General features: G+C 41.5%; 2 protein-coding genes across 5 annotated transcripts; one reads left to right on the forward strand and one right to left on the reverse strand.

Moving 5' to 3' along the window:
- Positions 1-283: 283 nt before the first annotated feature.
- cnih4 (cornichon family member 4) lies at positions 284-21,171 on the forward strand. 3 transcript variants are annotated; one of them, XM_071526477.1, is made up of 6 exons: positions 284-363; positions 1,678-1,746; positions 2,125-2,237; positions 2,362-2,502; positions 3,214-3,290; positions 21,069-21,171. In XM_071526477.1, exons 1-5 carry the CDS (start codon positions 295-297, stop codon positions 3,239-3,241), a joined length of 420 nt encoding a protein of 139 aa, XP_071382578.1. In that variant the 5' UTR covers positions 284-294; the 3' UTR covers positions 3,242-3,290; positions 21,069-21,171. The 3 variants fall into 3 exon arrangements, with proteins under 3 accessions (XP_071382578.1, XP_071382577.1, XP_071382580.1); XM_071526476.1 differs by lacking the exon at positions 21,069-21,171 and having other exon boundaries at positions 3,214-7,458; XM_071526479.1 differs by lacking the exons at positions 2,362-2,502; positions 21,069-21,171 and having other exon boundaries at positions 3,214-7,458.
- On the reverse strand, positions 7,580-24,364 carry wdr26a (WD repeat domain 26a). Of its 2 annotated transcripts, none has more exons than XM_071526475.1 (14): positions 23,777-24,364; positions 22,381-22,480; positions 22,100-22,156; positions 20,684-20,820; positions 19,371-19,468; positions 17,020-17,176; positions 16,610-16,748; positions 16,341-16,481; positions 13,282-13,566; positions 12,041-12,186; positions 10,562-10,640; positions 9,744-9,873; positions 9,008-9,202; positions 7,580-7,718 (listed from the first exon to the last, which is right to left on the reverse strand). In XM_071526475.1, exons 1-14 carry the CDS (start codon positions 24,070-24,072, stop codon positions 7,696-7,698), a joined length of 1,983 nt encoding a protein of 660 aa, XP_071382576.1. In that variant the 5' UTR covers positions 24,073-24,364; the 3' UTR covers positions 7,580-7,695. The 2 variants fall into 2 exon arrangements, with proteins under 2 accessions (XP_071382576.1, XP_071382575.1); XM_071526474.1 differs by having other exon boundaries at positions 13,282-13,401; positions 23,777-24,187.
- Positions 24,365-24,484: the final 120 nt, after the last annotated feature.

A 24,484-nucleotide genomic window follows, 5' to 3' on the forward strand; every position in this document is an offset into this window, starting at 1 on the left:
ATCTCTCTACCTACAGTACAGATAGTCATGGAATTCTGGACAAAATCATATCTAGCAATAAATATTCTCAGATTTGGGTCCGAGAGACAAAATCTCATCAAATGGGGGTCCGTGGCTCTAATGTGGACTAAATTGATATGAAAAAAGTTGAGAATCACTGCTCTAGGCTACTTATTATTCTGTCCAGCCCAGTCCCTGTAGCGTTGCTAAATCACCATCTACTCTCCAGTCCGCTAGGTGTCGGTATAGAAAACTACCAGGAAATGAAAACAAATCACACAAGGAAGAGGAAAAATGGAGGCTGCGGTGTTTATTCTGTCACTTGTCGACTGCTGTGCGCTGATTTTTCTGTCGGTGTACTTCGTATCCTTTTTTTCCAGTGTGTTTCTTTCTGGATATGGAGCTTGTCTGTGAACGCCGTTGGCTGAAGTTTTCCGGAGGCTTCAGTTCACTGTGTGTTAGCAGGTTAACTAACGTTAGCTAGCTAACCGGTTAGCCGCCTAGCTACAAGTGTCAGTCGCAGGCTAACATGAGACGAACCTGTTTTTCAGCAGTAGTTATGGTAAAGTGTGGTGGGAGGAATGCACAAATGTCGATAAAAACTGCGTGAAAATTACGCTATAAATCTATACAGCCGTACCTGGAAATACATAAGATGTAATTCTGGTACACTTCAATACTGTAGCTAGCTCCGATACGTTCCCTGTATGGAGAGAACACGCCAAACTCCATATAAATAGTGGCGGTAAAGGTAACACATCGAAGAACACGACCTTTTACAGAACATTAGGTTCCCCTATTCAAGTCTGCAATACATCAAGTGGCATTTATCTTAATTTCAATTTATAAAATTGGCTCGCCCGTTTCCCACAATCCTCTGTCACCAAAATACACCGGGGAGAGCGGTAAGGAGCAGTGTGAACCGTTTGTCAACGTTTTTTTTAAATTGAGAAATTGCTATTTAATTTATCATATTATCCCAATTGTACTAGTTGACCCGATTTGTAAAAGGTATTAAGTCATATTCTATCAGGTCACGGGTGTGTAGCCTACTGAATACATTTGTTGCTAGCAAGGAAACACAATTCATGCACTATTATATCAATGTATCACTCTTCTTGAAAAGTCTGAAAAAGTCTTAACTGCTCTAAGTTGAAGGCCTGAAAAAGTCTTAACTTAAAGTGTCATATGTATTTTTAGTCTTATTTGTTTCACCATGTAGCCTTATGACAGGTTTATTTGCGCTGCGTGTCCACTCTTAGATGAATACATCCCGTCTGCTTTACTAAACACTGTTGGGACTTCATGCTCCTTAACAATTACTTTCTTTCTACGTTGTCCTTTTGTTATTCTGCCCATTTATAGTTTCACAACTTTCATTAGCTATGTTCAATCAGAAACAGACTGGTTTTACCAGCTTTGTTTGTTTATTATTATTTTGAATTGGTCTTATACTTGCTTTTTACTGACTTTTATACTGACTTTTTGAAACTTGTACCAATGCAGACAGCGTGGTAATTTATGTTTTTATGGAAAGAGAGGAAATAGAAGTGGCAGTAACATATTTTTTTATTTTCAGTGTAAGTTAGGCCACTTTGTGAGGGGCCTAGGTGTTTACAGCAACGAGTTTCGTCCCATTAGATTCTCACTAGTTTGACACCTTGACTTAATGCGCAGATCATCACCCTTTCTGATCTAGAATGTGACTACATAAACGCCAGAGCCTGCTGCTCCAAGCTGAACAAAGTAAGTAAATGTTCGCTTTTGATTATTACTGTTGCAGTTAAGAGGGATTTTGCAATGCAAATAACGTTCAACTTTCTGGCTCTACAGCCCTGAAATGAAGCGTTTTCTTTTTCTCTCTGTCTGGGAGAGCGTGTCATGTAGAAATATGGCAGCTTAATATGGCCGTGCTTCTGGGGAAACATGCATTCATTATTTTAAGGTTTTGCTGAAGCACAGTTAGGTCTGAAACAAAGCTATATCACAAACTTTGAACCCCCTGTGAGCCAAAGTCTTGCCTTGATGATGAGCACTCTGTAATCTCTGTTTTAAAAAAAGAGTACTTTAGGAAAATAGTTTGTTATTATAGCACATGACGTATTGCATTTGGGGTCTGTCCAGTGGGTAATTCCAGAATTGGTTGGCCAAAGCCTGTCTACTGTGCTGATGTTGGTCTCCATGCACTGGTTCATCTTCCTCCTCAACCTGCCTGTAGCAGCCTGGAATATTTACAGGTGAGTGGTTTGCACACCTATTGATGCTATTGTAGTATTGTTGTCTTGTGTATAGGATTCCTTGTAGTGAAGACAAGTACAAGACAGGTTTTAGCCTATGTCTTACTTCTGATCCCTGTTGCAGGTACGTGAAGGTACCGATGGGTAACATGGGGGTGTTCGACCCCACTGAGATCCACAACCGGGGCCAGCTCAAGTCCCATATGAAGGAAGCCATGATTAAACTGGGCTTCCATCTGCTCTGCTTCTTCATTTATTTGTACAGGTAAGAGATGACACCGGCGTTTAGTATAACCCGAATAGCCTCAAGATGTCGCTGTCATTCGTTTGCATTTACTCGCATCTTGAGTCCAAGCGCGACCCGTTCATTTCTGTTTTGTTTGACATCACACCTAACATTACCATTCGGTTCAGTGAGATGAACATTCATTTGATTATTTAACGTGATTTTGCATATAACACATTTCAACATTATTTGTACACAGCCAATCGATGTCAAAATCAACTCTGAACGTCTCAGAAACAGGAACCCCCAAGTCTTATCTTTCACCCTGCTGCACAAGCGCCATGCTCCACATCCATGTGACGACCAGCGCTGCCTCCAGCACTGTAGATCGAGTTTCAAAATAAGAGTGCTACCCACAAACCCATTAAATCGCCTCGTATGATACAATGTTGTGGCCTTGTATATTAGGATTTGCAAACAGCGAATTCGGACATGGAGTTTTTCCATTTCAGACGCATTCTAAGTTCCGACTCTTGAGTTTCTGTTCTTCACATCTATCTGTCTTGTGACAACTCAAGGAGTAATCCATCACGTCAGATACTTGCAGAGTATGTGGTCACGCTCACTCAAGATGCAAGTAAATGCAAATTAAGTGTTGAGCTATATTTAGTCTAATCCACTTCTACTGTATGTACCCTGACGGTTCTGTGCTCTTCCATTTCTCCATCCACCATCTCTCTCCTTTCACAGCATGATCCTGGCTCTGATCAACGATTGACCCACCCAGGAAGCGTCTTAACCCAAGCTGCCAAATTCCAAACTCTTGGGTATGCTGTTCCGAACGTCATGTCCGGGGCCCGTATGCATAAAACTTTTTAGAACAGCTGAGCAGAGATGACGAGTTTGCCGTTATTCTGTTCCTACTGAGGTTCATAGTGGTCATTAGTGTTGTCAGGATACCACAGTTTTAACTTCAATACCGATACTTTGTTTAATATCTAAAAAAAATCAACACTACTACGATACCGTCATGGCAAACTAGAAGAAACCATTGAAAACGTCCCAGAACGACCACTGTGCTTTATTTTAAAGGGGCCTTAAGTAATCTATAGCTTTTATCGACCTCTGTTTGGAGACTACTAGGAATTACAACAACATGGACAGAAATAACACACACTTTCACATTTTCCCACTAGAAAGGAGTAAGCTAGGTAAACAGAGCAGAGATCCACTGGAATAATACTACTTTGACGTCAGTTGGGTGTCTGTCTTTGTCAGCTCTGTAAGGGAAAAAGCTCCATATTTGTCTCCTGGCACCTGTTTGCCCAGTTTAGGTGAACTGGGATTCAGTTGTTGAATTTGTTCAGCTGTTTGACTGCAGTCCACTGTCAGGAGCCAGACTGATGCACCCTCCTTCCTTTAACCATTCCAATCCGGCGCCCTCTAGAGGCAACATTGAAATGGAGCTTCAGTTTGCGGAACACATTTGGTGAAGTATCAAATATTTACGAGTTAAATATCGAATTCAATCTTCTGCAACGGTATCGAAGTAGTGTTGAAACGTCGGGTTGTCGTGACAACACTAGTTACCGTAAGACTAGGGCTGCAACTAACGATTATTTTCATTGTCGATTAATCTGTTAATTATTTTCTCAATTAATCGATTAGTTGTTTGGTCTATAAAATGTCAGAAAATGGTGAAAAATGTGGATCAGTGTTTCCCAAAGCCCAAGATGACGTCCTCAAATGTCTTGTTTTGTCCACAACCCAAAGATATTCAGTTTACTGTCATAGAGGAGGAAAGAAACCAGAAAATATTCACATTTAAGAAGCTGGAATCAGAGAATTTTGACTTCTTTTTCTTAAAAAAAATCACTCAAACCGATGAATCGATTATCAAAATACTTGGCGATTAATTTAATAGTTGACAACTAATCGATTAATCGTTGCAGCTCTACGCAAGACGGCGGATCAGTAGTCGTGTTCTGAGAGGTTTTACGCATACGAGGTCCTTCCGGCCAGAGCGGCATCACACTCCACTAATCTCCAACCATGGCTCGGGCCCCCCCCCTACCCCGCACCCCCCACCCCCCCCACCCCCTCCTATCCCACAGAAATGGATGTCGGGTAACGTGAAGCAACCTCTCCTCCGAAAGCTGCCCAGATATTTGTGTTTGTGGTGGATACACACACACACACACACACACACACACACACACGCACCGCTAAACGTGTGACCGGTCAGCGGAACCAAACGACAATCGCAACTGACCGGATCCGCGAGCCCACAGCTCGGCGAAAGTCTTCTGCTGCTGAGCCGGCCGTCACCGTTTGGAGTCAGTATTACACCGCTGTCCGTCGAGCCCGTTTTGAACCAATCAGATCTGAGTCACACGTCCCCGTTTTTGTCACCATATATCGGCCGAAGTCGACCGCCGCGCTGGGGGAAAAAGCAAAACGTCCGGTTGCGTACCCGCTTGCAGCACGGTTGGAGTCAAACCTGCACTGTTGAGTAAATCCGCTTATGTTTACTGAATTACTTTGACACCAAACGCTAATTGTATGTTGAAAGGCTAACCTCCCCTGTCGGCCAGAAAGCTCCTATTTTTGACTGGTGGAAAGGTTTCTCAGGGGGAACACGTGCTTTTAAATGGGATTTCTAAACGGATTTCTGCACTCCCGTTTGTTTGGCCGGTAACTGAATTATTTGACAATTCAGCAGTGATTGCACAGTACGAAGCCGCCAGGTTTACATCGGCGTGGACAGAATGAAAGGCGTCTGGTTGCGAGAGCCACATCCGCAGATATTCTCTAGCCGTTTGTATTTCTTCACAGTGTTGTGTAAGCTGGGAGGACTGCTGATGTTCCAATTCATGTCTGATTCACACAACAGTTACTGTCTGAAGCAGTTTTTTTTTTTTGTTTTTTTTTTGCTGTTTGGGAAATGTGGAGTTTCATAAATAAAATTGAAATTGAAGTCGCATGGTTTATTTGTAATGACTCAAAAAGACTCTGTATGAGAGCTGTAAATTCCAGTACAGATTCAATATGAGAATGTATTTCCATGATGATTTTGGTATAAGATGAAATTAATGATCCCTGTGGGAAAATGGTAATAAGATACAGCAAAGAAAAAAAAAAGTAAGAAAAAAAAAAAAGAATAGAACAATAAGAGGTATTAAGTATAAAACAACTGACCATTTTGAGTGGAAGTATATGAAAGTTTGAAAAAATAAATTTACCATGTATGAAGGTGTGTAAAATACATGCTGTCAATCATTTTCCATCTTGGTATTTGGCACGGACCAAAAAAACACTTGCTTAACATTTTAAAACCCTGAATGCTTTATTGAAAATATGCATACATAACACTTCTCCTACACAACAATACGTAACAGTACAATCACTTTTTATAATAACACATTTAAAATGTAAAGTGGATTCTTGCAAAACTGGCTGCAAGCAAACAGATTTCTTTCTTCGGCTTCTTACAGCAAGGAGAGGGACAAACACAAGAAGCTCCAAAAATACTCGGAAGTAAACGAAAAGAAAAACGAAAAACTCGCAAAAGCAGAAACTAGAACACCACATCTGTGATCGACTCATAGTGTCATGTGCGTTACGTGTGTGTGTGCACGTCTATTTGTCGTGTAACATTAGTATGTATTGTTCTGTGACGGGATAGTTTTAAGCTGGTGGCGGCTGGGTTGGCGTTTGGGCAGAAAACCGAAAAAAAAAAAAAAATCATCCTGTCTGCTGTTAGTACACAGCCTCATAATACATGCCATAACATACAAATATACAGCACATATTACACAGAACATATCAGGCAAGGTTGTTCAGTTGACTTTCCAAAAGAAACACTTTGTACAAGTTCATAATCATATGTTACACTTGTGTACAAATGTGTTGCACGTTCATTAATTGTTAAATGGTAGCGTTCCACTCAAATAAAAACGAGACGAAATGACCGGTCGCGGTGATACGTGAAACTTAAAAAACACCTAACGACAAAACAAACCCAAAACAATCCATATAAACAGTGAAAGACTGCTGTATTTATGCCGGGATAGATCGGAATACATATGAAAAACACGCAAGAGTTACAAAGAAAAACCATACAGTTCACACCACAGCGCGGGGACGGGGACGGGGACGGGGAGTAAAGACAGGGAGGATGTTAACGGCAAAGTAAAACGTAACAGATGTGGTGAGAGGAAATACACTGAAGGCAAGGAGGAAAACCACACGCTTGAGATAATCCCAAATGTAGAGGTGAGGGTTGAACAGCCAAGTAAAAACAGATAGATAATTCCTTACGACTCTAGATCTTCTCACATAATAGCTGCTAGAAAGTCTCAGAAGGCAGGGGTGCGGGGTGACATACTGGGTGTGAGCCACAGCGTAATAAACTACTGTAAACCACGTAGTCCTGTGCAATCCTATGCCACATGCCCGTCGAATATTATACTTTCTCTCACCGTAACCAAAAACAAGCTGAAACTAGCACACACTCGAGTTAAAATGTACTTTATATATATATGTATATAAAACAAAAACAAGTTAACCTTGCGTTTAGCATTTCCAAGATTCTCTTCGGTGGGTATTACATCCATTAAATTCTGTTAAAATATTCCTGTAATTAAAATCTCTCTTAAAAGGTTCAGGAGGTGAAACGAATCAGTTTTTTTTTTTTTTTAAGCGTCTTCGTTTGAGCGGTCCAGAGGCAGCACTGAAAAAAAACGAAACGAAAACGACTGCCGCGCGGCCCGCTACTTCACAGCCTATCACTATTCGACGGACTCATCGTGAGAATAAATAATATTGTTGGTAATAAATAACAGAAGGTTCGGTGGTCCTGGGGTGGCGGGTGAGAGGAACGGTCCGGACGCGGGACCGGGGCGCGACATCGGGACATCGGGACGCCCCCGGAGGTCCCCCGGAGCCCGCGGCTTCGTCCGGCTGGGCCGAGGTTTCAATAATGTGACCCTTTTTTTTTTTTTTTTTTTTTTTTTTTTTGGAGTCTTGACATCTCTTGTGTTGTGACATCCTGACGAACGAACAGCACCAGTGGGGCCCCCCCCGCCCCGCCCCCCCGGCCTCCGGGAAAGCGGCGGTCCAAACTCAAAAAAAAAAAGCTTTCTTTTGCGCTTCGTCCGTTCCGAGAGTCTACAGAGTCTTAGTTCTCCTCGACTTCACGTGTGCAGCGGGTCCGGAGCCGCCCGCTCGCCATCAGCTGTCCATGCTGCAACATTCTGGAACGACGAGAAAAAGGAGGAAAGGTTATGGGAGCGCTTCGCACCCTACGGTCGGTTTGGCCCTGATGTAAAATTCCATAACTTTCCATGACTAAGTCAGAGCGCTTTCATGACCTAAAAATGGTAAGTTGGAAAGTGGTGAAAACCATCTAATGCAATGAAAGTGTGAAACATTTCGCTATATTCCTTTAAAGTGACCCATTTGTAAAATTCCCTGAATTTCTCTGACTTCCCCGAAGAATTCATAAAATTTCCTGACTTTCCCTGTTTGAAATACAGCTCTTATATATTATAATTTAGTATATACAGGGTTCCTACACATTTTCAATTAAAAAATTCCATACTTTTTCCAGACCTTGATTTGTTTTGAAGATTTTGTCTGGTGTTCAATATGATTTACACAGATAGACATCTTGCCCCTGCTAACTAGGTCATATCACTGTATAGATGAAGATTGTTCTTCACAGAGACAAATATCAGAATATGTGAGATGATTGGCAGGGTTCCTACACAGTTTCCATTTTAAAATTCCATATTTTTCCCAGACCCTATGTTCTTGACTGGATTTGATTTTGGTCAGTATTTGATATAATGCATGCTGACAGCGGCTGGGTAATAAGAGCGTCCCTCTATCTGAACATTATTCTTCACATCAACAAAAACTGTGGACTCAAAGTGGCTCTACAACAACATAAAAGCTAGAATTATGTGTGTATCGGACCTGAACCGCAACATTTTCCATACTTTTCCAGACATTTTTTCAAATTCCCAAACTATTCAAGACCTGGAAATGATCAAATTCATTTTTAATACTTTTCCAGACTTTCCAGACCTGCGTAGGAACCCTGGAACCAGGCTCACATGACTCACAAGTAGCTTGTTTATTGGACAGAGTTTTGGTAACCTGCTATCCTGCAGGTTAGAGATTTTGGTGGTGGGGGGAGTCAAAACAAATCTGATTCCAGTCCCTTTGACTAAGCATGATGGACTTGTCTGACTCTTCTCTGGTGTTCATACCAGTTAAGAACACAGGAAGAAACAGCTGTAAGTCCAAAGATGCTTGGTCTGAACACATCCTTAGAAATACTTTGTTTTCCCAGGCCACTTGTGTAACAGAAATCGCAGGAAAAAAACGAGGATGCACTATCCTACTCAAAGTTCAACCTACAAGACCATACGGACAGTTTTAGAAAAAGCAAGAGATTATTTTTGTCTCTTCCCACGATTTAACACAAGATAGACGGCAGCCTTCACGGCGAAGCAGAAGAATGAACTCCTTGTCATACCGTTTAACCCCTCGGCGTCCTGGACGTCCAGGAAGGGGGCGGGTCCCCAGATTCGGACGGTCCCGTCGTCCGAGGCGCTGGCCAGTAGACCCGGCAGGACGGGGTTCCAGCTCACACAGTTGACTGTGCGGGTGTGACCGGTCAGCTCCGCGATGGGCAGCTCGCTGCGCCGGTGCCAGATGTAAACTTTGTGGTCTGTGAAGGGACAGCGGAGTTGAAGCGTCATTATCAATATGCAGCCCGAATACAAGTCGTTCTCTCTTGGATGGAGAGACAAAATATTATTTGGTCAATGTCGGTGGGTCACTAAAGGTCGCTAAACTATCAGCTTAAAAAGGAACATTGGTCCTGGATGCTTCAATGATGTGATTTCAGCATACATCCAGCACTTTTTTCAATAAAATGTCGATGTCAATTTCTAGAATTGGTTCGACTCTTACTCCCACAATCTCTTTCCATCAAAATACACCATAGAGGGCAGTAGAACAGTGAACCAATAATAAAAGGTGAGATTTTATTGAAATAAAGTGCTGCTTCTCGGATCGTTTTTCACCAAAATTTACCAAAAGATACGCAAAATGTCTTCGTCATGTTCCATGCCATAAAGCAAGGTAACATTAAATTGTCAGATTTTGTGTGGCATGATGCCCTAAGGATAAAGCTACTGAAATTATTGAGAGAAGAATTACAGTTCAGGCTTGCACTTGAATATTAAAGTTATAGGAATTTCCCTCGCCTTCACTCCCGCTGGCGATGAAATCTTCGTTGTGTCCTCCGAAGCAGGAGTGGATGGTGTAGAAGCCCTGGGTCACGCCCTGATACTTCCTCACCAGCACCCGGTCCTGCAGGTCCCATAGGTGCACTCCCTACAAACACACAGCGTTTACCAACACCCGGCTATGGCACGAGGGAAGATTCTCACACTGGCATTTAAAAGTACTAAAGATGATACATGTAGTTGTAATAGTGGTATCAGTAGTACGAATAAGAAGAAATTATGAAATGCGGTACACTGACAGGCAAAGTAGTCCTCTTTAAATTCAATTAAAAAAAAATTAATTTAAATGGTGACCAATAACATTTTAAATATCAAGTCTAAATTGCACTGGTAGCATATGAAGTGGAGCTAAAATGGCTAAAATTACACTTAAAACTAGGGCTGAACAATTAATCGAAATTTTATCGAAATCGCAATATGGCCTAGTGCAATTTTCAAATTGCGGAAGGCGCAATATTTGTTAAAGGTGAAATGTGTCAAAATAGCATTTTAAATGAAATATTGTGGTGCTGCAGAGATGTCCTGGCCTACACATCATATTCTACAGACTTAAGAAAACATCTTTGTTTGGTACAGATCCCCAGAAAAATCACACCATAATCATTTTCATATGTTTTTCATTGAAAATGAGTATAATGATGTAAAAATTAGCATTCCCTCTAATATCGCATCTAATATCATATGGCAATTGCAATATCAGTCAAAATAATCGCAATTAGATATTTTTTTAAAAATCGTTCAGCCCTACTTAAAACCCTCACACACAAGCTGCTCACCTGAGTAGCAACATTCAGCAGAGCTAACCTTCCATTCTTTGAAACAGTGAAAGACATGATGGGATGGTCCTCCTGCACTCTGCAACGACACAACACACAATTTTATTCCAACAGCACATTTCTTGCACACAGAAAAAGGAGGATTTTTGATTAAGGTAAAGAACCCTCTGATTGGTTAGAAATAAAAAAAATAAAAAAGTTAATCAGAATAAATATTCCAGTGTGGTTCTTAAATAGTTCTCTTACTAATGCTCGTTTGGAGGATTTTATACATTCTTAAATGCTTCTTTCCAGCACCTTAAAGGTCCTCTGTAGAGCCATATAAGCATGGTGCAATAGAAAACCTTTCTAAAACAGTTCTTTATAAAACCCTTTTTGTTAAGGAAAATTGCTGCTTTACATAAAAACTATTAAGGCAAAACTCAGAAAAGTAGTGCAAGCCCACAATTAAAATTCAAATCATACAGAAAATGTACACGTCACATAGAGCAGCGGTTCTCCGGCTTTTTGGCTTGTGGCCCCTTAAAACAAAGTGATGCTTACTCAGCCCACCGTCACAGGCTGCACATGCAGAGTAGTGAACAGTTCAACCAAACAATGATTTTCCCTTTTCAGGTTGTAGATAGACATGGTAATAAATTGTATAGTGGAAAACATCTTTCAGGTAACTTGATACTACGTGCATTTTATAAATGCAGAATATTTCCTGAGGGTAGAAAAATATGTTGCGACCTTGCAGCTCCACAAAGGCGTGCCAGTCAAAAAGATGAAGGCTACTGCGGCCGAAATGTGCTGGTTTTAATATTAAACCTCTGTCAAATTGTTCCTCAAGAGCAGCTGGATTCTTTTCATGGCTCTGACAGAATTTCCTGCCAGTGTCCATACCAGATGCCAGAATTTCATTTGGGCAAACAGGGCGAATCTGCAGTGAATCAATTAGGAGGGGAGGGGATGCTCCACACTTTGCGATTTAGGCTGATAAGACGGGTATATTTTTACATAAAAATCTTGCATAATGCAGCTTTAAACTAGATGTTCATCACTTTTCAGTAAGAGAATGATCGTAAACTCTGTCGTTGGCGGCCCGATTTGCCGTCTACCACGCCTGCAGACGCGACTTTGTGTCAAAAATTGCATTTTCCTTTCTTCTGACTGTACATTTTGGGTGTTCGGGAGAAAATATGATGATGAAATGTAGGTTTGGCTGAGCTGTTCCAATTTCCCGCTTGGCTTCCTTTTCGTTTACAGTGGGAATCGTATTTAATAACCCTAACCCTTTATGCAAAATATCACCCATTAGACCGTTGGAAATTAAATCAAATATTGAACAGTCACACAGTGCTATGTGACAGATCAAGTTTTTACTGGATCACTGTTGACTGAGTATATAATACTGACTGGAAACCAGTGCAGCCATCTCAGACCAGGTTAATATAATGTGTTCAATGTGTCCCATTCACGTTGGTGGGACTGACTCACATGTTCCTGTCCGTCAGGTCTTCAAAGTTGTACCCTCGGATGCGTTGGTGGGTGTCGGATGCGAGGACGGTCCGGCCGTCACTCAAACACCACAGGCACTGGACCCGAACTCCCTCCCATGAGTCCAGGAGGTTTCCATCCAAGTCCTGGGAAGCAGGGGAAAAAAACAAACCAACAGTACAAATCCTTATTATTGTAAAACTGATAGAAGCCTATCAACACTATGCCGGTGCAGGGCAATACAGTTGGATCATTAAATATCAGAGGTACACTGATACCAATTCTACAGAAACAATACAAGTACCAAGTACTTTAATAAAGATAAATGATAATAAAATAGGAAACACAATATAGGCTAGAGGATATAGCTTCTCATTTTTTTTGTTTTTTCTGGGGTTTTCTGGGTTTTTTTTTTTTAAACTGGTCAAACATTGATGAACTTTTTGATGAACTCTCAAAAACAGCTTACTCAGAACAGGTTAACAGATAAACGATTATTCAGAATAAATCAACAGATAAAAGATTATTTAGAATAAATTAATTAGTTAAATAAAAGCAGCTTATTCAGAATAGGTTAACACAGTGATTCTCAACCTTTTTCATATCAAGGACCCCTAATTTAGTCCACACTGGAGCCACGGACCCCCATTAGATGAGTTTTTGTCTTTCAGACAATATTTTTATTGTCAGATATGATTTTGTCCAGAATTCCATGACTATCTGTATTGTAGGTAGAGAGATAACAGTGAAACTATGATCAAAACAGTCATTCTTCTACATTCTCTAATTGTGTTAACTTCTTGTAAATGAAATAATGCTTAAAGTTTAACAATTCATCAATTTGCTGGGGACCCCCTGGAACCCCCTCAAGGACCCCTGGTGGTCCCCGGACCACACGTTGAGAACCACTGGGTTGACATATAAAAGCAGCTCATTCAGAATAGGTTAACAGATAAATAACAGCATTTTCAAAATTCAGGAGACAGGAAAAGTTTTACATTCACCAAAGCTCATGTCATTAAAATGCTGATATAGGGACAACTTCATTTGCCAAACTGAATAGAAATACTTGGGAGCTGGACAGCGCTGATCCCAATACTTTAGATACTATCAGTGCACCTCTGTGAAATGTTGTTTTTTTTTGTCTAAGCTAAAAAAGACAGATCTGTGTACTCCGCAGTGAACATGGCCACCGACAGCACAACGTTTACTCAGCCCTCTGTGCTGTGAAAGATACTCACACACTGGTAGAACTGGCCTCTCTGGCCGCCGGTGACGAAGCGTTTGCCATCTGGATTCCAGGCTACGCTGGTCAGGCTATCCTCGTGAGACTGGCTCATCTTCGTTCGCAACTCCCCCGTCTGCGCAACAGAGCCAAGAGGTGTGGGAGAAAGAAATGAAACACAGCTCGGGCCTGTGAAACGCAGCGCGACCGGACACACTGTGACTGGACGTGGCACACTGAACGACAGGCGTTTGCAGGTTTCTTGCGTAATGGAGAGGGGTTGCACACGACTGACGACCGGCTGGATTTGGGAAACACACATTTGATGACCAGTTGGATTCGGGGGAACGCGCGCTACCTGAGTTCTAACATCACGCAACCCCCGAATCTCACAAAAATACACTCGCGCTACTAGACGTTAGGGCTGAACAATTAATCGAAATTTTAGCGAAATCGCAATATGGCCTACTGCAATTTTCAAATCGCAGGAGGCACATTATTTATTAAAGGTGAAATGTGTCAAAATAGCATTTTTAATGAAATATTGTGGTGCTGCAGAGATGTCCTGGCCTACACATCATATTCTACAGACTTAAGAAAACATCTTTGTTTGGTAACAGATCCCTGCAAAAATCACACCATAATCATTTTAATACGTTTTTCATTGAAAATGAGAATAATGATGTAAAAATTATCATTCCCTCTAATATCGCAAATCATACCGCAATTGCAATATCAGTCAAAATAATCGCAATAGGATCTTTTTTCAAAAGCGTTCAGCCCTACTACACATCATAACCAAAACAGAGGTGGATCTTCTACGTATTTCTTTCCGCACTACCTGTATCCATTCAGATATTCTCCATTTGAGTAGTGGTTAACCAGCTCACACTACAAGAGGACTGAAAGACTTAAAACTGGACTCAAAGGTCCAGTTTTAATGTGTTTGTTAAAGTAATGGTAACGTTCCAAACTGGATCGAGTGGCTAGAGATTGAAGTCCAGAACCCTCCCACACTACAAGATCATCTGGGCGGCCAACCCAAACTAGTGCAGACTCAGACCGATCTCAAAAACGAGTCATAATGCCGAAACATGGTGATAATCGCCCATAAGGTTGTGTAATGTGTCCACAGCCTTATGGCGTTTTGGAATGCGTTTTGGCCTAAATCCACAGTCAGAATTTAGGCTCATACTATTATGCTTTTTCAAACCACCACCTCCTTTTTTTTTTTTTTTTTTTTTTACATGAAAGTGAACAGGGGGCAGCAGCAAGGCAGACAGAAAATGGCGGCGTGCTTTATAAAGCTGAGCAAAGTTCAGCTTTTTAGAGGAACGCGCATGACCTGGACCACTTTTTTGCGAGCCGACCAATCACAAGGAAAAAGAGACAGTTTCACGCTTCGCAGGCAGCTGACAGTTTAAGACAGTGATTCTCAACCTTTTTCATATCAAGGACCCCTAATCTAGTCCACATTAGATTCACGGATCCCCATTTGACGAGATTTTGTCTCTAAGACCCAAATCTGAGAATATTCTTTATTGTTAGAAATGATTTGGTCCGGAATTCCATGACTATCTGTACACTGTAGGTAGAGAGATAACAGTGAAACTATGATCAGAACAGTCATTCTTCTACATTCTCTAATTGTGTTCACTTCTTGTAAATGAAATAAAGTTTAACAATTCCTCAATTTGCTGGGGACCCCCTAGAACCACCTCAAGGAACCCTGGTGGTCCCCGGACCCCACGTTGAGAACCCCTGGTTTAGGACAGCACCAACCAGAAAAAACAGAGAAAGTACAGGTAGAAGAGTTGGTAGGAGGTGACCGTAAAGAGTCAGTATGGAACACTTTGGCTGTGTTGTGGGAGTTTCTGCTAAGTATCTCACAGATGGACATTAGTACAGTTTGCTGATAGTGACAGCTGGTCGTTAACAGAAAAATGGTCCGTGTCGCACGACCCACTCTTTCAAATTATATAATGCGGTTGAGGTAGGGCTGTACAATTAATCGTAGATTATTGTATGTCGCGACTTCATGTTTCATGCAATTTGGTAATATTAGATTTTCAATTCCCCTGAAAGTCTCAGTGTGGTATGCCAAGCGCTTCCGTTAAATGTGCAAAGTGCAGTTAAGATGGAGAAGCGGGCAGAGAATCCTCACATAGAGCATCTTTGGAAAAGACTGGGTGAGGAGCAAAGTGGAAGAATGGATCGGCCCAACGCTGGAGAGGAAAATCCTTCTCCTGAGTCTGTATTGGAACATTTTTTAGTTCCTAAAAGTGGATCGTCGTCTGTCATTTGAAGACACTTTGATTTGTTTAAGATGATGATAAAGTACAGATTCTAGGGCTGCAACTAATGATTATTTTCATTGTCGATTAATCTGTCCATTATTTTCTCGATTAATCGATTAGTTGTTTGGTCTATAAAATGTCAGAAAATGGTGAAAAATGTGGATCAGTGTTTCCCAAAGCCCAAGATGACGTCCTCAAATGTCTTGTTTTGTCCACAACCCAAAGATATTCAGTTTACTGTCATAGAGGAGGAAAGAAACCAGAAAATATTCACATTTAAGAAGCTGGAATCAGAGAATTTTGACTTATTTTTCTTCAAAAATTGTTCAAACCAATTAATTGATTATCAAAATAGTTGACGATTAATTTAATAGTTGACAACTAATCGATTAATCGTTGCAGCTCTAACAGATTCTATGCAAACTTTGCCGTAGATTTGTAGCTGCACCATTTGATTTTATTCTTTTTCATTTTTTTTATTTACTAAGAAAAATACAGTGGCACACAACATGCGTGTATATTTTCAGTTGCATTTGTTTCGTTTTATTTCTAATTTTCATTTTGTAAATGAGGACCACAATAAGGACCACAACAACAGTACGAGTGAAAACTAGACTTTCTAGCTGGTACTGCTTGGAGAATCGTTGATTAATAACTGTCATCACAGTATTTAGCAAAATGATCGGAAGGATTTTGTGAAGCCCTAGTTTGAGGCAGGAGTTTTTCTACAAGAAAGCTGAATAGTATGAGCGCACCCTTAGGTGGCGGTTGGGTTTACCTGTACATTCCAAAGCCACAGCTCAGAGCAGTCATCAGGCCCACAGGCGATCAGATAGGCGTCATCGGGGCTCCATGCCAAGTAGGAAACACCGTAAGCGTGACCCTCCAGAGTCTTCATCAGTTTCAACTGCTGGGTTTCCTGTCAGCCAACAGCAAAACCAGTGAATAAACCAGTCGGGTCTCAGACTTCCTTTAGCTTCAGCTCTGTCTCACGCATCTGTCCTTCATGTCTTCTACTTTGAAGCATAATAAGAAATAGCTGATTACCGTGTCGACGTGCCACACGATGACTGTGGTGTCTTTGGATCCGGTTGCCAGTTTGGTGCCGTCGTTGGAGAACTTGCAGAACCAGACTTCATTGCAGTGCTCAGTGAGGATCTGCTGGGTGTAGCAGGGAAACTGTTTCCTGCAGATATGAAGAACAAACCCATATTGGTTGAACCCTAATAGACACAGCAAATAAGTAGGAGTATGGCAGTGTTGGCTGTGTTGACGAAGCTATTCATTTTTATCAACATTTTATGTTTGATGGGTGTTAATTTCAGACGCAGACAATAAGTATGTAATCAAACAAACTGCATCTCATCGGACATTCACTGGTCCGTATCCGGTTTTTAATAAAAGGCCGATATTGTCCCGATCTACTGGGTGAAACGTCAGAATGAAAGAGTGCTTACCGGCTGCAGGCGTGGTCCAGCAGCAGAGAGACGGAGTCCAGGCCGCTGTCCAGCTTGGTGTTGTGGTAGAGGCAGCGCTCCCTCTGCAGCTCCACCGCCTGCCTCAGCAGAGTCTGCAGCCGGCGGGGCGGCAGCATCACCGACGGAGGCAGGTACGCTGCACACACATTCAGAGGTTTTACACTTATTACAAAATGCACGCGTTTCATTCATTTCTCGGGGTTATTTGCATATTATTCGCATTTTTATTCTTTTTCTTTGTCTCGGCATCTTCTGCTGCTGTTATAAGTAGGGCTGGGCGATATGGACAAAAAATCAAATATCACAATATTTTTGACCAAATACCTTGATATTGATATTGCGACAATATTGTAGGGATGACTATTGGTGCTTTCACAAAATATTTACACAATGAGATTTTTGATAAATAATCATCAGTAATGTGGATATAATGACTAAGTGGGTAAAGGCAAATAATAGAACAGCTAGAACAGTCAGGTAAGTTCAGAAAATGACATCACTTTACTGTAATGCAGCCTTTAAAACCAGGAAAAGACACTTATGCCATATCATGATATTATGATATCCAAAATCTAAGACGATATCTAGTCTCAGCCCTAGTTATAATGTGCACTCATAATGCTGTAATCCAGATTTTACCCTGCATTCCTACTTAATGAGATCTTGACATGCTGGAACTGTGCTATGTTTAATACCCCATTTGCTCTATGCTTATTTAGATTCTATTTTTCGTTGCTGTATCCTAATACTATCTGCTGCAGCAACCAGTGTTGCCAACTTGTTTCCAAGGAAAGTAGCTACTGGCTGCTCAAAAAGTCGCTAGAAGTCGCCGGATGACGTCATATGCTAATTTGCATATCAATATATAACCTACAGTCTCCACTCGCAGCGGAGGGAGGGGGGCTACGCTGTGTGTGGGACGCACTGTGATCATCAGACCTCTCTGGATGACAAGCAAGTAGAGCAAACCGGCATCAGCCGTACCAATTTATTGGCAAATGCTTTGGGATTCAACTAGAGCTTCAACGATTAATCGATTAGTTGTCAACTATTAAATTAATCGCCAACTATTTTGATAATTGATTAATCGGTTTGAGTAATTTTTTAAGAAAAATAAGTCAAAATTCTCTGATTCCAGCTTCTTAAATGTGAATATTTTCTGATTTCTTTACTCCTCTATGACAGTAAACTGAATATCTTTGGGTTGTGGACAAAACAAGACATTTGAGGACGTCATCTTGGGCTTTGGGAAACACTGATCCACATTTTTCACCATTTTCATGATTTTGTCCGGAATTCCATGACTATCTGTATTGTAGGTAGAGAGAAAACAGTGAAACTATGATCAGAACAGTCATTCTTCTACATTCTCCAATTGTGTTTGACATTTTTCACCATTTTCTGACATTTTATAGACCAAACAACTAATCGATTAATCGAGAAAATAATGGACAGATTAATCGACAATGAAAATAATCGTTAGTTGCAGCCCTAGATTCAACACTTTAACATTGTTCCCCATGGTCAGAAAAAGTAGCCAGATTTGTCACTAGTCGCTTTTCAGAAATAAAGTCGCCAGGGGGTTCTGAAAAGTCACTAAAACTAGTGACAAAGTCGCCAAGTTGGCAACACTGGCAGCAACGACCCAATTTCCCCACGGACATCAATTAAATTTAATCTACTCTTAGAGATGAGAGAGACCCCCTTTGCACCTGCACCAACAGGTGTCCTGGGTGATTGGATTGTCATCAGATGAAGCAAAAACACATCAAAGCCAAGTGTAAAACGCATTTGGCCACATCAACAACGTCAATTCAACATGCCTCCAATCCACGTAAACGTAAATAAACTTCAGTGCACAGATTCAACCTGGGAGCCACGCAAATGAGATGGGCATCAAGCAGTTCAGATAGTAACATACTTGTCAAAAATGGATTGTCAGAATACTGGCAGATGGGGAACAAACAAGACAAGCTGTTTGCTGTCAGGTTTATAGGAAGTAAATGAGGCCAGAGGAAGTGAAATGCATGCCAATCTGCACTTTGGTGAAAGACAGAGAAATCTGATTTCAATTTGTACAGAGACCCATTTTAATGCCAGGTGTAAATAGACTATAAGCCTACTAAATCATATCTAAACACAACGTGGATACGCAATGTTAATGCCAAGTGGAAAGGGGGCCGGAGGATTACAATGAGCGGAAGAGAAGCGACATTATAAATAAACGCTATAAAAGGGTTAACCATTGCTTTTAATGCTTGCAAATCAACATATGGACAAATATGACAATTGAAAGTACTACGGGAAAGTGAAAGAATAACTGTACTGACTCTGCAGCTTGTCCAGGAGCTTCGTACGGGACGCGGTGCCTTTGCCTTCCCATTCGGCCTTGGCTCGTAGGTCTTCTGCATGGCTGCACATCAGGTACCTTCCAAAGAGACAACACTTTTAGTCAGTGACACTCAGACCTACTTTTAGGGTTAGACCAATACCGTATTTCCTCTAATATTGGCCCGGGCCTTTATTTACCTCAACTGCAGAGGGTACCAGGCCTTTATTGGAAGCAGGCTTATATTAGAGACAGGCCTTTATTTCTAATTCCCTCTGTTTGATAAGTATATTTGCTCATATTTCAGTACGAAGCCTCCTTGTTTTCTGATCTGCTTCTGTTGGGGTTCGTTAGGTAGCTGTTTTTTTGTTACTGCACTGCATTACCGATAACTACGGTAATCGACGACGGCACGCTCCAGACTTCTGCCGGCTGAGCCGTCTTGTGGCATACTGCCATCTTGTGGCACTTGTACGTTACTACAAACTACAGTTACATTATATAACAGGCACCAGAAGTTTACCGGTATCCACCGTTGTTTTTTCCTTTGTTTTGTATTGTATTTGGGGCCAGCCTTTATTTGTTCGTGTTGACGGCCCCGGCCATTATCGGAGACCCAGCTTTTAATTGACTACCGGCCACTATTAGAGGAAATACGGTATATCGCTTTGCTGATATATCAGTCTCTGCCGCCTGCAAAGACATTTTTTGCTTTGCACATTTTTTTTTTTAGTGTTCAATTATGTTTTTTTGTAAAAATCTATGTATTCCAGAGTTTCCCCTACCATTGAATAGGTAGTGTGGGTCAACCTGCCTTTAAAGAGTTGATGACCCACCTAAAAATTTTCATTAGTGCAAGTTACAGTGGAGAATTTTAGTGTCCCATGATGGTCTTAAATGTTGTTTCAGAGACTCTTCCACCCTGACGAGTATAAAATTCTGAATCCTTATAATTCTTGGCATGAAAATGGGAACACTTTGAGATGTTGAATATGGGCATAAAATACCTGCGAACGACAGCTTCAGCACAAAAATATCAGTATTGGTATTGGCTTTGAAAAAACAATATCAGACAAACCCTACTTTACAATACCAAGTTAACTGAGAGGCTGTCAAAATAGAGATAATATAATTCCTACCATATCTATGGGGGATTTGACAACAGAATTTCTACAACGTGGAAAAAGCTAAATCCAAATACAAAAACTACTCTACCGAAGAGTACAGAGAAATTCTCTCCCTTTATAAATGGCAGTTCTACTCACGGCGACGTTCCAGAGTATGTATCAATCAACTCTAAGGTTGCGGTCTTACCCGCTCAGTATGTGGATGCGCTCGGTGTTGTACTTGAGGGGGGTGAGTTCGGCTCTCAGAACCTGCAGTGCCTCCAAGACCTTCCCATCCTCCAGGTACTCCAGATACTTCTGCTGCAACAGCAGGAACTTCATACGCTGCAGAGGGAAGAGGCATACAGGTGAACCAATGCAAAATGCCGAAAATAACAAAAAAGCATCATAAGCCATCGTGGTGTCCATAGGTTGTGTGCGTTCTGGGATATTTATCCACAAAAGGAGATGAGATTGAATACTCTGAGGCAATGTACACTTGCCTTGTCGCGATAATCCAAATTTCAATACTACTTTGATACCACTGCGAAAAATCGAATTCAATGTTTAATTTTCTCGTTTGATACTTTCAGCGAATGTGTTCTGCAAGCTGAAATTCCATTTCTGTGTCCTCTCTGGAGGGCATAAACATGCGGATTGGAAGAAGAAAAAGAAGGAGAATGTGATGAAGAAGGAGAAGGTGAAGAAGAAGAAGGAGGAGGAGCATTAGACTAGACAGAGCGTCAGTCTGGATTTTGACAGTAGACTGCCGCAGTCGGAGTCAAACAGCTGAAGAAGAGTCCCACATGTCTTGAAGTGGATCCCAGTTATTTATTCTCATTGCAGAGTTGAATATTCATTAAGTTATTTAAGTAATTGATAATGATGTTGAATTTACGGTGCTTTTGTTTAAAATAAAGCACAGTGGCTGTTCTATGACGTTGCTTTATAGTTTTTGCTGTGGTATTGTAATAGTATTGATTTTTTTCAAATATTAAAGTGGTAAAACCAAAGATTCTTGTTTTTTTTTAATTTTGTATCCATCTTTGTTGCTCAGCACTCATTGCTGTGGTGTTTCTGCACTGCTCTTCCCAGAGATCACCTGTCAATCAAACAGTGTGTCCAATACTGTGACGTCTTCTTCCTTGGATTTTCTATTGATGCAGTTTGAGTTTCAGTAGGTGGCGCTCTTTTCTTTGTCTGTTCAGCTATCGCCGCTCATGCTAACTACCCAGTTCTTCTTCTATTTATTCCAAACAAACCAGAAACGTAAAACGCATCACTTCCTTGGCAGCAGAGGATTTTTCCCAGGAAAGATCTACCAGACACCGGCTGTTTAGAACAGCAAATGGAAACGCTTTCATGAACCGGATATAGCTTGAATCACTACTGTGTTATATCAATCGGTGATAGAGAGTAGCAAAACAGACATTTATTTACATGAAAATGTTGCAGATTATTACTTAAAACTTAGTATGGCTATTGAAGTCAAAATTCTGGTATCGTGACAACAGACACACTCAAAAGTGTTCATTTCTCCATGAGACCATATAGCATTAGGAATACTTGAACATAATGCCTAGCAGTTCTACAAGAGTCCGAGGATTACTGGCCTTGAACTTACCACTATAGCACTTGGAGAATGCATTAATGCCTTCAGCTCATTCAGGTCACTCTCAGCCTAAACAAAAAGAAACACAGTGAATAATAGATCAAGGTAGGTTATACTGTTGATTAACCCATTATTCAACCCACTATTCATTATGCACAGCAAATCATACAATAGCTAGAATTGAATCCACGTGACCATGCCTCCTCTTTAGCAGGCCTAAATAACGTGACTAGGATCACTGAGACTTGGTCCTCTTAGCAATATAGATATGTGTTCAGTTAACTTGGTTCAACCTTGTCCCACTCTCCTTCCATGACATGATTGCGGAACTTGGTGGCAGAAGGGTGCTCCAGTCTGCAGCCAGACTCCTGCATCAGCAGGTCCACCGTCTGACTGTAAAGAAACAATATACAGAGCAGGGGAAAAAAAAAAAAATCAATTTAATGTGATAATCAATGACCCAGGAATGCCTCAGAGCTCATGATCAATTTTTAATGCGTCAGTTGGTACTGGAACTTGTGTGGTCATTTCACAAATTGTGGCTAAAGCCTTGTCATGTGATAGAAAAACAGATCAATAATATATGACTCTGTTTCTGCACCCACAAGCCAAGTAGGCCTAAGCGCGGATTAGATTTTTAGCAGGCTACTTTTCAACGACAGTCTATCAGCAAATTTAATCTGTAAAAAAATTATTTATTCCAATTTATTCCTTTTTTTCTCCTTAGAGGATCCTGTCCTCACATAACTTAACATTCCTTTGATACAATTACTGTGGTGTATACTAAGAATTTAGGTCATGAGGATTTATGTCAGCCTAAAAAAAGTGGGTAAACTGAGTTTTGGTGGGTTTTACCCTCCACATCCCTGTCTGTAAGCTTTACACATATGATCCTCTCCCACTGTGTGTCAATTAGAGAACTAGTCCATGACGATGAAGTACATCTAATACTATGGTCTAATCTATAGTGTCGATTCACATTTTTACAGCAGGTGAGGGTGACATGTTGCCAGTGTTGATAAGACCATCTTTCCCCCTGCAGTTATCTCTTATGGAGAAAATCTCACGCCAAACTCGGTTCTAAAATCTGGCAATTTTAAGCCGCCTTGCTTACTGACAAACGTACATAACGACTTGAGAGTTTATCCGAATGTTTAGGAGCCACTCTTCAATTCGGCATACATGATCCACCAAGCTGCATTGTAATAAATCCAAACTTATTATGGGTCACACTGCTCACTACCGCCCTCCGCGGTGTATTTTGGTGGAGGCAGATCAAGATCGTGGGAATGACTGGCCCTGATACAGGACCCTTTGGGAATCAGCCTGACAGAGCTGGGAATCGCAGAACCACTTCTAAAAGTTGAAATTTCATTGAAATAAGTAGCCTCGGTTGGTGGATTATATATGTGCCGAATGTATCAGCGACTCCTAACGATTCGTAAAATGTCTTCAGTCATGTTCAACGAGGTGTGTGCACTGCCGATAAGCAAGACAGCATTACTTGCCATGTTTTTAAAATGGAGTTTGGTGTACCATCTTCTCCATACAACAGAGAAAAACACTAAACAGGGTCTAAAGGTCATCATGATAGTCCTGCTTTCATGGTGGATTTGAGTAAGATGATTCATCTGACAGCTGGCTAGAAAGCCTTGCCTGGACGATGACACAGTAAACTGGCTTACTTACTTCAGTCCTAAATCGTGTAGATGTTGCCCTATCAATCTGATGACATCTTCCTCAGACTGAGACAGACGTTTCTTCTTCTTGACGGTGGAATTGGCATCCGACGCGGTGTTGGTGTTGTTGGACGCAGGCTGGGCTGACACTCCGTTGTTGTTGTTGCTGACAGAGTTTCCATTGTTAGTGACTGACACAAGTCCGTTGGTGTGAGCTCCCCCGGCGGAGGACGACTCGCCGTTTTGAGCACCGTTTTGGCAGGACAGCTCTGAATCCCGGTCCTGTCCTGCCCCGTTGGCCTGCATGTTACGAGGGTTTATGCGGGTGACGCCGTGTGGATTTAAACGAATGACAGGCGCGACGGCGGAATACGGGAAAGTCAAAAGCACCGGTACAGCCGCGGACAGGCCCACTGACCCAGTTGCAGCCCCGAACTGCCCTGCTCCCTCTGCGGCCGAGTCTCGGTGTTTCTTCCGCGGCGGTGGCCGCGACGCTCCGCCGGTTTCCGACTCGGACGACGAAGAAGCGGAGGCCAGAATTAATTCGACAGCCGCATTTTGTGAGATTCGGTGAGATTTGGGGCTGTCAGATAGTGTTTCAGCCGTGTATAAGTTGTCGGTTAGGGCTTGTTATTGTTGCTCTCAGACAGCTGCAGCCCTGTTATGGACATACGCAGTGACGTCACCGGAAATTCCTTCACGTCTTTGTGTCCGGGTG

Source organism: Centroberyx affinis, unplaced genomic scaffold (assembly GCF_046629955.1).
Source record: "Centroberyx affinis isolate AG114_WGS23_722 - 3 ecotype Tasmania unplaced genomic scaffold, CSIRO-AGI_Caff_v1 ptg001414l_1, whole genome shotgun sequence".
Taxonomy (NCBI): Eukaryota; Metazoa; Chordata; class Actinopteri; order Beryciformes; family Berycidae; genus Centroberyx; species Centroberyx affinis.

What these genes read in the sequence shown, in the direction of transcription:
- wdr26a (XM_071526475.1), bottom strand. Translation starts at nt 24,072, where the DNA reads ATGCAGGCCAACGGGGCAGGACAGGACCGGGATTCAGAGCTGTCCTGC. An exon ending in GAGGCCAGTTCTACCAGTGT is followed by an intron (nt 12,187 to 13,281) that starts GTGAGTATCTTT and finishes CCTGCTTCCCAG; the next exon opens with GACTTGGATGGAAACCTCCT. An exon ending in TGCTGAATGTTGCTACTCAG is followed by an intron (nt 9,874 to 10,561) that starts GTGAGCAGCTTG and finishes GTGTGTTTGTAG; the next exon opens with GGAGTGCACCTATGGGACCT.
- cnih4 (XM_071526477.1), top strand. Translation starts at nt 295, where the DNA reads ATGGAGGCTGCGGTGTTTATTCTGTCACTTGTCGACTGCTGTGCGCTG. An exon ending in TTTTTCTGTCGGTGTACTTC is followed by an intron (nt 364 to 1,677) that starts GTATCCTTTTTT and finishes CTTAATGCGCAG; the next exon opens with ATCATCACCCTTTCTGATCT. An exon ending in GCTGCTCCAAGCTGAACAAA is followed by an intron (nt 1,747 to 2,124) that starts GTAAGTAAATGT and finishes GGGTCTGTCCAG; the next exon opens with TGGGTAATTCCAGAATTGGT.